Raw genomic sequence first — 16,467 nt, 5'->3', positions numbered from 1 at the left:
TTATAAAAGCTAAGCAATTTCAAATCACTACACTAACCTAACACAAATACATGTAAGAAAAAGGTAATCTTCTTACCATGATGCTGAAGAAATGAAAAAAGTTTTGTAATCACACACTCAGTTTCCATCTGCATCACAAAATTAATACTTAAATCAGCTGACATACTGCATGGTGTTATGCACAGCAATCCTATGTAGCGAGCACTAGGTTAAAAAAAAGCCTGCAGTGCAGAATGTCAAGCCTCTAGAGATCATTTATTCAACTTCTTACTGCACTGTGTAAAACAGGCTGCAGATTAGCAAAGTAACACCTCACAAGCAGTGATAAAATGCTTTAATATTCTCTTATAGACTGTGAGATGTATTTAACAAATCAATACAATATAAAAGTAATTTTCTGGTGTTTTGTTAAGGGGTATATTTTAGCCGTTACACTCCAAGTTTCAGAAAAATCTGAAGTAACCCAGCTCGTGTCCGTTTGTCTCAGTAGGATATGTAATTATAAGAATTTAAAACACTACAAATGATCTACCCCTGAAGTGCCTTGCTTTTCTTAGTTTTAAGCTCTTCAATATTTATATTGGTTTTGATTATTTTAAGAAGTATTTATCCCAACATGAAATACATAGAACTTAATCACAATAGCATCTACAACAATATCATGTGGTTAACTCTCACAATTTCTCTCTTCGGGTGGAGTACAAAATATTGTTTAAGCTTATTTTGACTACGAAGCTAGCTTCCAATAATAGTCCCTCTTTTTCCCCCTTCAAGATCTAGAGGTGAGGTTTCTAACCCACCACTTTTAAAATTTGTACTTTTAGTTTTTCTCTTCCCCTCAAATCAATCCTTCATTTTCCCTCTCTGTTCTAGTGTCTTCCAGGATCCACTTAATCCCATCCCTCCTCTTTTTACTTCCATCCCAATCCATCAAAGAGATTATTTTTTGGTACTCTGTCCACTTGTTGAGGGTTAGACTGGCTCATATAAGGATAGGTGCCAGCCTACTAGTTTGGGAGTGACTATGCTAATAGATAAAGCTGAGAGTGTGTCATGGAAGTCACGGATTCTGTGACTTTCTGGGACCTCCGTGACTTCTGCAGTGGCCAGTGCAGTTGGCCCGGAGGCCGCCTGAGCAGCTCGGGCAGCCCCATGACCAGCCGCACCAACTGCTGCTGAGGCAGTCTTGGGCCACCTCCCCCAGCAGCAGGTTTTTGGGTGTAGGAGGGGCTCAGGACTGGGGAGGAGGTGAGGGCTCTGGGCAGCACTTACTTTGACAGGCTCACCAGAAGTGGCAACATGTTCCTCCCTATCAGCGTCTAGCTCCACATGCCGCCTCTGCCCACAGGCACCACCCCCATAGGCTGTGTTTCCCGGCCAATGGAAGCTGGCACTTGGACGGAGGGAGAGACATGTCACTGCTTCCAGGAGTGCTGAGAGGAGCCGGGTAGGAGGTCTGCCAGTCCCGCCAATCCTCTCCCTCCCCCAAGCACTGCGGCGTGCCCCAAACCATGCCCCTCCCCACCCCCAGCACCTGCAGCACCCCCACACCACCACTCCCCCAAGATTAGTCAGGGGTATGTAGTACAAGTCATGGCCAGGTCACGGGTAGTGAATTTTTGTTCACTGCCCCTGACCTATCCATGACTTTTACTAAAAATACCTGTGACTAAAACATAGCCTTACTAATAGATAAATTAAGCCTCTGAATTTGTCCAGTCAGAAAAAACAAGCAGTCAATCTGACTGCTTGTTAACTTAAGATTTCCTGACTTTTCCCCAATCAACCTGCCTCTTGCTTACAAAATAGCATAGCTTTATCTAGAGCAAATCAACATACTATTTCAGTTAACCAAGGAGTGAGAGAAATCAAGCATGCAAGATAAAAGGAGATCACTAAATTCACATCCAAACTCATTTGTTGCTACTAGACCACTGAAAGAGTCTCCTTTACGCTCTCTCCTTTCCTCTACTCCATTGCAGAGGGCCTTTTTCAACAGCACCCACAGACAAACAAAACTGGTGTGATGGTTCAACATTTTCACTAGACTCCTACCAATGCTGTGAAAAAGTCTATATTCATGAGCACAGATGTTACACTCCACTGTCAAGAGTCTCCTGCAGTAGGTGAAGAGAAATAATGTTAAATATGAGATCTGTAGGAATTTATTTCTAGTTTAAAAAAGTAAATAATACCTCTATAAAATCCCTCAAAGTGACACGTACAGCCAGATGCAATATCAGTGAAATGCATCCGGTTGAAACATAACACTTTAGATAACATTATGAAAGGTGGTAGGTTTCATATACTCATTTCCAAATTTAAGTATCTGTTGATATTTTTAAGAGAGGAAAAAAAGGCAAAGACATTCTCTAAAGAGAAGAGAGCCTGCACACTTTTTAAAAATTGTGGTCTTCAATTAGTACAGAAGATTTGCCTTTAAAAAAAAAAAAAAAAAAGTCCACCAATTTGCTGTTTGGAATACTTTATACAATTTAAAGATGTTGATTTAACAATTTTAACTCACAAAGACAAAAACTGTCTCTGTCAACAATTATCTATGCCAAGTTCCAGCCCATTAAAACGCAACTGTCAGAGTTACATCTGTAGGCAGGAGAGATTATATTGTGCGTCTTTAAGGCTTCAGCCAGGAGCTTCAAGAGATTGGGTCCCACTGGGAACCAGAAGATTAGCTGTAATCCAGGGTAAGTATATCAGGCCCAGTATAGTCATTCTAAAGCAGAGGTTATCAAACTGGGTGTCAGGACCCCTCAGGGGGTCACAAGGTTATTACACAGGGGGTCATGAGCTGTCAGCCTCCACCCCAAACCCTGCTTTGCCTCCAGCATTGATTATGGTGTTAAATACATATAAAAGAGTTTTTAATTTATAAGGGGAGGGGTCACACTCAGAGGCTTCCTATGTGAAAGGAGTCACCAGTACAAACATTTGAGAACCACTGTTCTAAAGTTTATTTGAATACAGTTACCATCCAGTAGGTTTAGCATGTTTTCTCAGAGTTTCTGCTACCATGATGGTCACATCTCATGATTATTTTACCAAGTCTTTAGTCTACAGAACTGAAGGTAGCATGAGTAAGTAAGGATATATGGCTCTTGATCCTATTTTCAGTGGATCTGTTAAGTCATTACCTATTCCCTCTCAATGGTATTATTTGGCTATGGGCCAGCTGACTGAGCTTGCCTTCTATGACATATCAGTGAAACAGCTGCCTGTACTGAGAAATTTGAACAATTCAGAGGTAGGCATTATAAATGACATCTTCCTAAAATTACTTAAAAATATATGTACAATATAATCTACTTAGCTAGCTATGACTTCGCATCTTGTTCCATGTGAAGCAAGGTAAAGTCTTCCTTGTTCTGCCCTGAACTGTCCCCTAGCCTTTTCTTTGTCTGTCATGTCTTATTTAGCTACAAGTCTTTTCTATATTGGTGAATCACCATAGTAAATTAAAGGCACTATATTTTAATTGTTAATGATAATTATAATAGTGATATGAGAATTAGTCACTACAGTTTCCCTTTGGGCTCATAGTATACTTTAAATCTTAAAAAGCAATTCTTCACTTTCATAAAATACAGCTTTGAACAATGAGATATAAGTTCTTAGTTTCACTTTTTAATAGTGTATAACTGCAGTGCACCAGATTGCTTTTCTTGGCATGTGGCCTGTCACCAAGTGAAAGATTAAGCAGCTGTTCTGGGTGAATCAACAGTTAAGACATATGAACTGACGAAGGTACAAAATGTGACTCACCGCAACTGTACATTTGCTGCTAAACTTACTCTGTCAAATGTAGATGGTTTTTAAAGAGTCAATGTTTTCATTTGCCTAAAAGATTGCTTACGTTACAAAATACAAATTATACATTAACTGCACTGTAAAACATTTTTAAAAGTTTGAATATAAAATTTAATGCAAAGCATAGAAAAATGTATCCATATTTACCTGAAAATGTCCTCTCTTTCAAGTAATGAAGTCCACAGATCTGTTAAAATGGGTATTTCAGCCCGCTTCCAACTTGGAGGCAGAACCAGACCTCTCTGTCAGCCACCAGCAGCAAGGGAAAGCCCTGCCTCCTGAAGTTCCCTCCAGCTGAGATAACTTTCACAGACAGGAAATTCAAATCTGCTTTCCTACATCACAGATTGTGTTAAATATAATTTGGGGGGGGACAACAATTTTTCCAACTGCAGAGCATAGTAATTTCCGTTAACTGACAACGAACCTAAATCCTTGGATGTCAATTTTCATTGCTCTGCCAGATGATTCTTTTGTCTTCATTTGTCTTTGGCTAGATCTGTGGCCCTTATTATTTGACTGAAGTATTTTTTCAGGTAAGCACAGATATGTTCTCCTATTCTTTTTCTAAAGGACTACAGATCCGTTATCATGGAATGTTCACAGCAGTGTGCCCACAGGGTGGGAGGTAAATATTGTCTTCATCTTCCCCTAGTATTAAGCCATAGAAAAGACTTCTCCTAAAATAAAGAAGAAGGCATTTGCTAAGACTAGATAACCAAAATGCAGAATTTGATGAACACATGGCTGACTGGCAGATTTCAATACAGGAGACATGACTGTCTGACCTGAGGTTGACAGTGCTTTGATAATTCCCAGAAAGAGAAATATTTCTTGAATGTACTTAGGGAATGAATGTTACGATAGTTGTGAGAATCACCTTCCTAAATTAAAAATACAATACTAGGTCTTGATAGAGAGAGAAAGCTCCCAACTTCAAATAAAAAACCCTTATCTGACTAGAGATGGTAACATCGGCAGGCTTATTCTAAAAGACCTGTGGTATAACGAAGCCTCCTGTAAAACTTCAATCTGGGTAGCGCTGGCAAGGAGCAGAATGAGATTTCAAGATTATGCTCTATAATCTTGCAGGGTTGGAATACAGTGGATGCTATAAGGAAGCATTTAGTGCTGGGATTGGTATAATCTTCCTTTTCTTGAAAATGCTGAGAATATTATACTACAGAAAGCTGATCTTTTTACTTGGATGTTTATACACACAAAATAAAGCCCTGCTGGGGGAACTCAAGGCTACGTTTCACTGGTTTAACACAATAGTTAAAACTATGGATGTTACACCAGCCAGCAGAATAAGTTCTATTTGCTGTCTTCTATTTTGGTATCCATAAACCCAATATCACTTCATCCAAGTATTCACTATAAACCCGTCTAGTTTCGAATGGCAGGACTGATCTTGCAACAGCAGACTTCTGTGAGACTGTCAAATATCTAATGTGAGGCAGCCTGAGAGCCTTAGCCTTGTCAGACAAAGGCATAAACTGTATCCATGCCCAGCTCTCTCATTCCTATCTTTTTGTACTGTCTTGAGAAGCAGTGAAAATGGTAGGAAGTCATTCACCACCTCATTTCCCTGGTCCAGACGCAGAGAGGGGTAAGCAGGGCACTTTATTTACTATTTCCAGATGCAAGGAGGTCCATCACCAGCTCAACAATTAACTTACAATGAATATTTCTAGGTGCAGGAGCCACTCTGCTAATCCATCTTTTGCAATGCAAGTCTCTGTGTTCATCTCCCCTTTGACGGTCAGCACACAGAGCTAGGAAATTCTGATCCAGCCAACACAGGAAAATTCTCTTTGGCGTAAGACACATTGACTGTAGTGACCAGAACAAATCTGTTATACAGTGAAGGAGCAGTGCTCTGAGACCTCAGTGAATCATTGTGTTTCAGAGGGTGGATGCTGTGCTCTTTCTAGTATCCATTCCCTGAACTGAATCAGAAAGATCGTTAACAACAACAACAACAACAACAAAAAATCTGCATTCACTAGCTGTGGGAGCACAGCTATACATCTGAAGCTAAATCTCTCCCAACAGCTGAGACAAGATATGATGCGCAGGGGATACCTGGAATTACTGGACAGGTAGCATATGAACTCTTGATCACTAAAGCATGCCTGCATAAGAACTGAATTTCTGTTTCTGTGGCACCACTTGTTTTTCTCTATGAACATCTCCACCTTCTGCTAACATTCTTCCAAGATGAAACCTTGGTACCCGACAATATTCATCCTCAGCCCGGGTCCATCATAGACTTCCCTGGTACCATGTGTCTGCCCTGAAACCAAGAAACTCCAGGGATGTTATCACTGTGTGCTTGCTTCTGAACCCGAATCAGAAAAGTTGTCCAAGAAGAGAACTGAATTTCCTTTTCCCCTTAAAGCCAACATTATTGCTATCATGATCGTGGAGAGACACCCTGGGAGAACATTTAAGATCAAAATGATACTGATTGAGACTGAGTGAAGAAAAAACCTGTCTCCCCTCTGAAAAACAATTATCGAAGGACGGTAAAATGGGAATGTTTTGAAGACAATGCTCCATCAGGAAAAATGGTTACTCACCATCTCGTAACTGTTGTTCTTGGAGATATGCTGCTCATATCCGTTCCAGTTAGGTGCGTGTGCCATGTGCAGCTGTCGGAAAATTTTCCCCTAGCGGCACCCATCCGGTCGGCTGTAAAAGCCCCATGGAGTGGCACATCTATGGCACTCAATATATGACCCTGCCAATCCGGGCCTACTAAGTTCCTTCTTGCCAGCTACTCCAACAGGTGGGAAGGCAGGTGGGTCTGGAATGGATCTGAGCAACACATCTCGAAGAACAGTGATGAGTAGCTAAGTAACCATTTTTTCTTCAAGTGCTTGCTCTCATCAGTTTCAGTTAGGTGACTTCCAAGCCCTACCTCGGAGGTGTGGTTGGAATTATAGAGCATCAGACTGGAGCACTGCTCTGCCGAAGGCTGCATCATCTCTAACATGCTTGGTTATAGCATAGTGAGTGGCAAATGTGTGCACCGAGGACCATGTTGCCGTCCTGCAAATTTCTTGAATTGGCACCTGAACCAGGAACGCTGCCAATAAGACCTGCACCCTCATGGAAGGGGTCATGAGAGCTGGGGCTGGAACATTAGCTAATTTGTAGCAGGTGCAGATGCAGGACATAAGCGACAATGAGATCCTCTGCGACAAGACCGGGAGACCTTTCATACGGTCTCCTACTGCCATGAATAGTTGGTCTGACTTCCAAGTCAGGCCTGAGCCGTACCTTGTCCTCAGAGGGGAGAGGAACGAGTGCCACCCTAATTATGTAAAACATCGCCTTTGTGTTGTCTGTCATGACTCCCACACATTGACCACTTAAGCAGGCCTGGAAGGTCTGGCATGCTAGCCAAACGGCTCTCAACTCTTTAATACTGATGTGGAGTGAGAGCTTGTCTTGAGACCAGAAGCCCTGTGTCTGAAGGTTCCCCAGGTGTGCAACCCACCCCAGTGCTGACTCATCTGTTACCAGGGACAGGGAGGGCTGAGGTCTATGGAAGGGGACTCCCTTGCACACATCTTGGTTGAGCCACCAGTCCAGGGACTGGAGGACGTGACCTGGAAGAGTGACAAGAGTCCAGACTGTCACGTCCCAAGCGGTACGTGATGTGATCCAAATCTTGAGAGGTCTGAGACACATTCTGGCATGCTGTGTACCACGTATGTACAAGATGCAATTTGACCGAGTAGTCTCAGGCAGGCTCTTGCTGTGGAGGTAGGGTACTATCTGAGTAGAATCCCTTGCCCCTTAGCTGCCGAGGAATCTCCTCCGCTGCCCCTGCAGCGAGGAGCATTTGCACCTCCTGGATAAGGAGTTGCTCATGAGAAGGGTCCCTGAAGAGGGACGGGGAAGGGGGTAGAAGTAGAACTGGAGAGAATAGTCCACTTGTACCATGCGAAGAACCCAGTAGTCCAATGTTATTTAGGACCAAGCACGGTAGAAGTGGGATAGACAGTTCAGAAAACAGGGTTGAGGATGTGGTCCATAGTCTGGCACGCTATCCCCGGGCGCACCTTCAAAAGGCCTGCTTGGAGCCCGAAGAGCTACATGCCTGGCCCTGAGTAGATGAGGGCTGAGATGGCTTCTGCCTGCCACTCCTACCACACTTTCTAGAAAAGTCCCGTCTAGGATACAGTTGGTAGGGACGTTGAAAGGTCTGTGGTTTAAAAAGTTTCCGCTGAGTAGCAAGGGTGTGCACACCCAGTGACTTCAGCATAGCCTTCAAGTCTTTTAGACTTGAACCTAGAGTCAGTTAGCTCTGCAAATAATCCTGCCCTATCAAAGGCCAGGTCCTGGAGGGGTTGCTGAACCTCAGGTGGCAGACCTGAGGCCTGCAGCCATGAGCCTCTCCTCATGGCCAAGCCAGAGGACAAGGTGCATGCCGCTGAGTTCGCAGCCTCCAGTGAGGCCTGTAAAGAGGTCTGTGCCACTGCCCTACCCTCCTCAACAATGGCCCCAAACTCCTCCCTGGACTCCGAGGACAACAGTTCCCTAAATTTCAACATGAAATTCCAGGAATTGAAGATGGATCTGCTCAGGATTGTCTGCTGATTAGCAATCCTGAGCTGTAAGCCCCCCGTGGAATAGACCTTCTTGCCAAAAGGTTGAGTCTTTCAGAGTCCTTGGACTTTGAAGTGGGTTCTTGTTGCCCCTGCCTCTCACGTTCATTCACTGCCGACATTACCAAGGAGCAGGGCTATGGGTCGGTGTACAAATACTTGTACCTCTTAGAGGGAACAAAGTATCTCTTTTCTACATGTGGATGGTCTTGATAAGTGGCAGGCCCACTCTGGATGGACCTTCCGGGGTCACCATGTCCGCCATCAGGTCCTCTTGTTCTGCCACCTCCTCAGCCTGTAGACCCATGTTGCACGCCACTCTGCACAGCAGGTCCTGGTGGGCGTGACTCTAACGGCAGTGGCCCTGAAGTTGAAGTCCCTGCCACAGCCTTTTCCAGAGAGGATGATGAGAACGTAAGCAGAGGAACAGAGTCATCTTGGATTTCCTGGTCCATTGGGACTTCCTGCCCAGCCTCCTGTTCGAGGTCGATTATCCCTGGATCCACTGAAGGAGCAGGGCCAGCTCTAGGAAAGCCACTGAGGCTGCAGTACTCTCAGCACCCCTGGGGGCAGGCTGGTTGGCCGACCAGGAGACCTTGGACAAGGTACCCTGGGCCTCGTGATATGCCCAAGGGGTCCAAAAGGGGCACTGTGCCAGCCTCTGCCATTGCACCAGCCATGGCATTGTGTCCACATCGGGACATCTATGTGCCAACAGCACGAGTATCTGAACCCTGCCTCTGAGTCCGAAGATGAGGACCAGGATCTAGACGGCCATGATGGTGCTGAGCGAAGCTGGGTGGGTGATTGGTGCCCCAAGGATGGGGAGTGGTGCTGGGATCCAGGGCGGCACCGTGTCGACGACTGGTGCTGAGACTTTGAATGGTGCCATGATGTCCGATGCCGAGAACGGTACCTGCGCCAAGTCAGGGATCAGTGCCAGGATGGTGAGCAGTGCCGCAAATCAGAGTGTCATTGTGAGATGGATCGATGACGGGACTCAGAGCAGTGCTTCCCTGTCACTACCGGCAAACAGTGCCTTGGAGATGCAGGCGAGCACTACCGGCAAACTGTACCGTGTTCAGTGGTGCCAGAGGCTTGTTGCAGAGGGCCAGGGACCCCACTGGTGTCATGGCAATGAGGTCCCTCGCGGCCTCAAAGGTGTGTGGGGTGCATGGTAGCCCTACCTCTTCCACCATATAGCTTGGGGAGACCAACGGTACCAGACTCAATGGTCCCGTCTGCAGAGCCAAAGTTGACAATGCCAACTCCAAATCTCTGTGTCAGGTGCTCCCCAAAGGAGTGGGTCTGCAAGGCAGAAATCCGCTACTACCCTGCTTGCAACGCCACTCCTGTGGTGTTGGGGATGGGACCGGGTCTTGTTGTACCGAGGTGGATTGAACTTGGTGCCGGATCTTGCCGTACTGAGGCGGACTGCAGTCAGAGTCACCTCCATAAGAAGCTGCTTTAAACAGAAGTCCCGCTCTTTTTGTGTTCTAGGGCAAAACCGTTTACAAATCCTGGACCTATTGTCTTGGTGCGCCTCCCCCAAGACACGTTAGACTGTTAGGATATAGTTATTTAAGACTGTCTGTAAAGGCCTATACTTGAAGAACTTAGGTGTATTTTTATCACTTAGTTAGTTATAGAGTTATAAAACAAAGAATCAAAATCACAGTCTGCCTGTTTCTGGGCCTTCTCTCACTGTGACAGTCTGAGGCCTGGTTCTCAGGCTAAGGCCTCTGGCTAAGCAGCAGAGGCAGTCATAAGCTGGGAAGTGAATGGTCACATCCTTACCTTCCAAACTAGTCACACTGAAATAAGGTGGTATTGGGCTGTTAGAAATACAGTCCCGTCCTGATAATGCCTACCATCACCAGATAAAGATGGTTAAAGAAAACTTAGTTTGATAGGATCCTGTCTGGCAAGAAATCACTTCTCAATAGTTGTGGTTGAGAAACTCTCATTTCTGTATGTTTTATCTTTATGGCCCCCACTTTCTATTGTTAATCTGTCTGGTTCTCTAATTGTTTGTCTGCTATATAATTAATTTTGCTAGGTGTAAGTTAATTAGGGTAGTGGGATATAATTGGTTAGAGAATTATGTTACAATATGTTAGTACTGGTTAGATTGGTTACGGTACAGCTAAGAATATTACTATATAAATGAGGGGCAAACAGGAAGTAAGTTGGGATTCAAAAATAAGGAAAAAGGAACTCGGATTTAAACTTGCTGGAAGTTCACCCCAATTAACATTGAATTGTTTGCACCTTTGGACTTCAGGTATTGTTGCTCTCTGTTCACCCGCCCAGGGAAGTGGGAGGCTGAAGGTTTAAGCCGTCTAACATAGACAAGTGGTATGGGCTTATTGCAGGAATTGCAGGGTTTGAACCCTTGGGACCAAGGCAAGCCCCACGCTGCCAAGGTGAGATAGGCAGCCGGGGTGGAGGGCAGTGTTCCCTCTAATTTTTATCACCCATGTGCAGAATGAATGTTGTTATATGCACCAATATGGAGGTGACATATGGGTGTGCATAACAAAATTCATGTGGTGGGGGTGGGTCCAAGGGATTTGAAGCGTGGGAGGGGAGCTCAAGGCTGGGGCAGAGGGTTGGGATGCAGAGCGTGAGGTTTCTGGCCCGCGGTGTGGCGGCGAGAGAAGACTCCCCCCACTCTCTCTCCCAGCAGAAGAACCTGGTTGCGGGGGGGAGAGGCGGGGTGGTGAAGGAGAAGCATCTCTCCCCACCTCAGCAGCTTTGGGGCTACAGGATAGGCGCCCCTTCTCCGACCCAACAGGCACAGGCTGGGTTCGAGCAGGGGGAGGGCCACCCTGGCCGCACCTGGGGCTGGGCCAGGCCACCCCGGCCGGTTCAGGCAGCAGCAGAGTTGGAGCCAGGGAAGGGCTGCCCTAGCATGTCTAGGCTGCAGTGGCCACAGCACGTCTGGGCAGCCCCAGCAGGTTCACTTACACCGGCCTCTCAGAGCCAAGGTTGCTTATCTGAACCTAAAGGGACAAATGTTTTTTCCCTTTCCTAAGCTCTGCTCCAAATATTTAGTACATTTTTAATTTGCATAGAGTTTTTTTTGCAGTGTTTTGTTAACAAAAGTCTATTGTGCTGAAAATAATTCACCTTTATTAGCTCCCAACATATGCTGCAGAATGCCTATGTGTACTGAAAGCGCCCACTTGTTCTAAAAGTTTGACAACTCATAGGATGAGTGACAAAGTGTAATAATCATCAATGTAGTAACATCACAAAATTAAAAGGTGCATTGAGAGGATTTTATTCATAGATCTACATGAAGCACCACACAATTCCTAACAGGTCCCAAAACAATTTAACCAGGTAGAGCACAATAAACCAAAATACATCACTGTAAAGACTGCTTGAGCTGTACAGCTCTGCATTAAGCTCTTCTAATAGCCCTTGTATCTGACTGTTCAAATTCAGCAGACAGCCACTCCCACCTCTACTCAGCAGCAACTTTCCCCCTCTGCTTCACAAATACAAGGCAGGACACAGCAGGCAGTTATAACCATTGCAATGACTGTGAGATCCAATCTTGTGAGTAAACAACATCAGCATCTATTCAATCTACCAAAGGACATTCAATTGTCTTTCTGTACTTGCTGAGCAGGTAGTTGAAATTGTCCTTGCTGCTCCCCCAAGATCACTATTGGCATTTCAGCATCACCACTGGTAATCTGGCAGTCAGGAAACAAAGTTCCTGCTTGTAACTTTTTGAACAGATTTGTGTTCTTAAAGATGCAAGTGTCATGCATCTTCCCTATTCAGGCAACATTGATGTTGGTGAAGCATCCCTAGCGATCCACCTACACTCGCATAACCATAGAAAAGGGACCCTTTCTGTTGATGTACTCTATGACAAGGTGGTCTGGTGCCAAAATATGGATATGAGTGCCATCTCTTGCTACACTGCAGTTTGGGAATCCCACTGCTGCAAATGCATCCACTATATCTTGCACCTTGCCGGAAGTCACACTCTTGAGTAGCTGGAGATAATTAATGGCCCAGTATACTTGCATGACAGCAGCCCCCACAGTGGATTTTCCAATTCCAAAATTATTTCCTACTGACCAGTGTTGCAAGTTTCCACAGTGCAATTGCCACTTACTTCTCCACTGTCAGTGCAGGTCTCATTCTGCGGGCTGGGGCGAACTCCGCACCCAGATCCAGGAATGTGGGCTTGTATAACCAGAAGTTCTGCAGTCACTGTCTGCCATCCCAATCCTGGATTATGATGCAATCCCCGCAGCCAGTGCTCGTTTACTGGGTCCAGAAGCAGCGTTTCACAATCTGCTGCTGCTCTATGAATGCCACCAACCACCTTGAACTGGTTCTCGCTTTGTCCCACAGCCATCTATCCTCCATTAAATTGTCATGTTCCCTGCTTATTCTGTTTCCTTTTCAGCTCTGCGAGTGCATCCTGTACTTGCAATGCTGCTAACAGTGGAGAGCTGTGCAGGCTCGATGCCTGTCAAAGATAGTGGACAACGAGGAGGGCTGCATGGGTTCGTGGCATTTTTTTAAAAAGTGCAAAAGCTATGGGATACAGATGACACTATGGGATGGAGAAAGTTGCACGTTGGGAAAAACTGTTCCCAGTCACCCTGAGAAACCTATTTCTGCCCCACTGTGCACTGAAAAAACTTCCCAAAAGACCATGCGCTGGATAGTGGTAAGTTGCACATCTGGATATCTATCCATGGCGCATGGCACTGTGCATTAATACAATCACTCCTGGTGAGTACACAGAGCACTGATGAAAGGAGCTAAGTATACACACGCAAACGCAATGTACTAACTGCAGCAGCTTTATGTCAATCTAACTTGCATTGGAAAAAGTTTGTAGTAGAGACATGGCCTAAAATGAATGACGTCCCTCAACATGAGGGATAATTATGAGATACAATATGTTAATACAATATTGCCATAATGCAACATTTTAAACAATTAGAATAGTGGTCAAAAATCAAGTCAATTATCAGTAGGTCATATTCACAGAGGGCACTTTAAAGGCTTTCAGAGTTAAAATACTTGAAAAGTAAAACCAACTCTGAAGCCCTACCTGTTCTCATGTAGTTTCTAATCTAAGTGCACCAGGCTGAGCCATGAAAACAATCACTCTGCTAGCAGACATTACTTTTATGATTACATGTCTTCTTTTCTCTCAGGACAGTTACATGAGATTGCCATCTCCTCAGCATCTCTTTTCAAACTGGTAATTATACTCCTTACTAGTCTTTTGGACAAGAAATTCAAAGTGTGTTCACAACAGCTGTGTTACTGCTTTCCTCATCTTAGTAGTATTGACTTCTCTATCAGAAAACTAGTTGCATGGCACTTATGTCCTCTCACACATTTTGACTGTATCACTAGCAATTATAGTGAAATAGTCAGATGAACATGGAGAACTGGAGGCATCAATGTTTGTCTTATAAGTAAACAGATCCACCCCAGCAGTTATTTTATTATATGTACACACACGAGATTTTTTTTGAACTTTACATCACCCATCCACATTCTCACATGCACTCACTAACAGATGCTATAAACTGTTTGGTCTTCTCCTGTTAAAAATATTTAATACAGAAGATGTCCAGTCTCTACCAACCCTGATGAAGGGGCAGCCTTTTGAAACACTTCCATTTCCTTGACTTGTGGATGTACTCTCTCTCTCTCTCTATACACACACACACACGGTCCTGGGACTTCCCTTTCTGTTACAGATGAATATTTAAATGTTAAACTTAACAGAAAAAAAAATAAAAAAAATCTGATTTTCTACTAACAATTAGGAAACTAATTAGCAAGCATAAGACATCCATTTTAGCAATTTATTATTATAAAATAAGAAAATAAAGAATTGGCAAACATCAATAAAAACAAAACAAATGGATCCATCTCTTGTTTCAATTACACCGTCCAGTCTCAGAGACAGAACCACTAAGCAATTCCTTTCTTGTTCATGAAAATGACATGAGAGATCAGGGACCCTGCTCCCCACTCGGGGAAAAAAAAAACACAGCCATGAATGCTCTTTGAGCTATTAGAGCCAGCTAGTCCATTCCCCAGTGCTGGTGTATATCTTTAACTACAAAGCGAAACTTAAGAATTTTTAAAAAGTGTCATTATGCAAGTCTACTGCTATATAGGCAGAGCAGAGACGTCAGAAGTGTCTGGGCAAGAACCCTGGCAAGAACAGCTGAGGCTTGTAGATAGAACAACATGTCACACCGTATACACTATAGAAGGCTTAAATAGATGACTAATTCTGTACCCAGATTTCATACATCATACAGAGACATAAAGAGCTCTCACAGAACCTAAGGCAACTAATTAAACAATTTAATTCAAGTAAGAAGTCCACTTATTAAAAGGCTAAACACCTTAAGTTAATATAGCCAGTTCTGAAGAGTATTACTAAACAATCCAAACTTACTTCATCAGAAGCAGAGCGAAGACACTGGACAGCTGCCTGTTTTTTCATTTCCTCTAGTGTTAGATCAGAACACTTTTTCTTACTCTTTCCCCATTTCTTGTAAGCTCCTTTTTCCCAGCCCAGGAAGATGTCATTCTCCTAAAATAAGTTAAAGGAAAAAGGATCAAAATTAACTGAAAGAAGATTTCATTAAACACTTATATAATCCTCTCAACACCCACATGAAACGAGTAGACAGCTATAATTTCAGATCTGAGAAAACAGAGGTATAGAGAAGTTTGTCTCCCAATACCTCGCCTAGTCCACTAGACCAGGGGTTGGCAACCTTTCAGAAGTGGTGTGCCAAGTCTTCATTTATTCACTCTAATTTAAGGTTTGGCACACCAGTAATACATTTTAAAATTTTTAGAAGGTCTCTTTCTATAAGTCTATAATATATAACTAAACTACTGTTGTATGTAAAGTAAATAAGGTTTTTAAACGTTTAAGAAGCTTCATTTAAAATGAAATTAAAATGCAGAGCCCCCCAGACTGGTGGCTAGAACCTGGGCAATGTGAGTGTCACTGAAAATAAGCCACAAATTGCTTACCTCTGCACTAGACCATGCTGCTTCTTGAGACTCAGGATATACCTACACTGCAATCTCAGCGGTGACCGCAGCACAGGTACTGATACCTTTGCTAACTTTACCAGCACTAGCATGGCTAAAAATAGCAGGCCAGGTTTCACCATGGGCTAGGAATGCAAGAAAGTACTCTCAATCCTCAGCCTTTGTACAGTCTACACTGCCACATCTACACAATAGCTATTTTTAGCTATATTAGCACAGGTATGTCTACCCTTGCAGAAATCACACTTTGGATTGCAGTGCAGACCTACCCTTAGTTGCGTGAAATTGACTGTGATACTTTATTGAAAAATATCTTCCCCTACAATACTTTAAAGGAAAATTTACAAATTTCAGATAAGCTTTTAGCACCCATTTGCTGTGAAGCTGTTCCATTAACTGTTAAAGCAATGAGAATAAACATCTGGAACTGACAACATCAGACAAGTTGGGGAAGACAAGGGGGCAGAAACAGTGCTGATGTACAATTTTATAGCCTACATTTTAAAATGCTTTCTTTCCTTAACATTAATTTGTGTCTTTTTTTAATTCTCAACTATTTACGCTTCATGAAACAGATACTTAGAATGATCTTTAATAGCCTATGTCAACTCATTTTTATGTTTACTCCAGGTTACATTTCATTACTTGTATTATCTTATAGTTAAGGCTATGTTTTAGTCATGGGTATTTTTAGTAAAAGTCATGGACAAGTCACCGGCAGTAAACGAAAATTCACGGCCTGTGACCTGTCTATGACTGTCCTGGCCAATGGGAGCTACAGGGGCGGTTGCCTGCAGGCAGAGGCAGCACACAGAGCTGACTGGCCATGCCTCCATTTAGCAACTGAGTGAGGGGGATGTCTCCACTTCTGGGGAGCCCCCCAGAGCCTGCCTCACCCCGCTTCGTGCCTGAGTCGCCTCCCACACCCAAACTTTGCTGCTCC

The 16,467-nt window shown here is 43.9% G+C and overlaps 1 protein-coding gene across 3 annotated transcripts in view; it reads right to left on the bottom strand.

The window, feature by feature from the left end:
* Positions 1–16,467, bottom strand: part of KIAA0232 (KIAA0232 ortholog) — a 109,691-nt gene that overhangs the window by 43,313 nt on the left and 49,911 nt on the right. For all 3 annotated transcript variants that reach the window (XM_032783375.2, XM_032783376.2, XM_075066608.1), the window contains one exon: positions 14,914–15,051. In XM_032783375.2, coding sequence (XP_032639266.1) covers positions 14,914–15,051 — 138 coding nt within the window. The remainder of the gene's footprint in view (positions 1–14,913; positions 15,052–16,467) is intronic.

Source organism: Chelonoidis abingdonii, chromosome 5 (genome assembly GCF_003597395.2).
Source record: "Chelonoidis abingdonii isolate Lonesome George chromosome 5, CheloAbing_2.0, whole genome shotgun sequence".
NCBI classification, from domain to species: Eukaryota; Metazoa; Chordata; order Testudines; family Testudinidae; genus Chelonoidis; species Chelonoidis abingdonii.
Note: the sequence above shows the minus strand (reverse complement) of the source record. Positions and strands in the feature narration are given on the sequence as shown.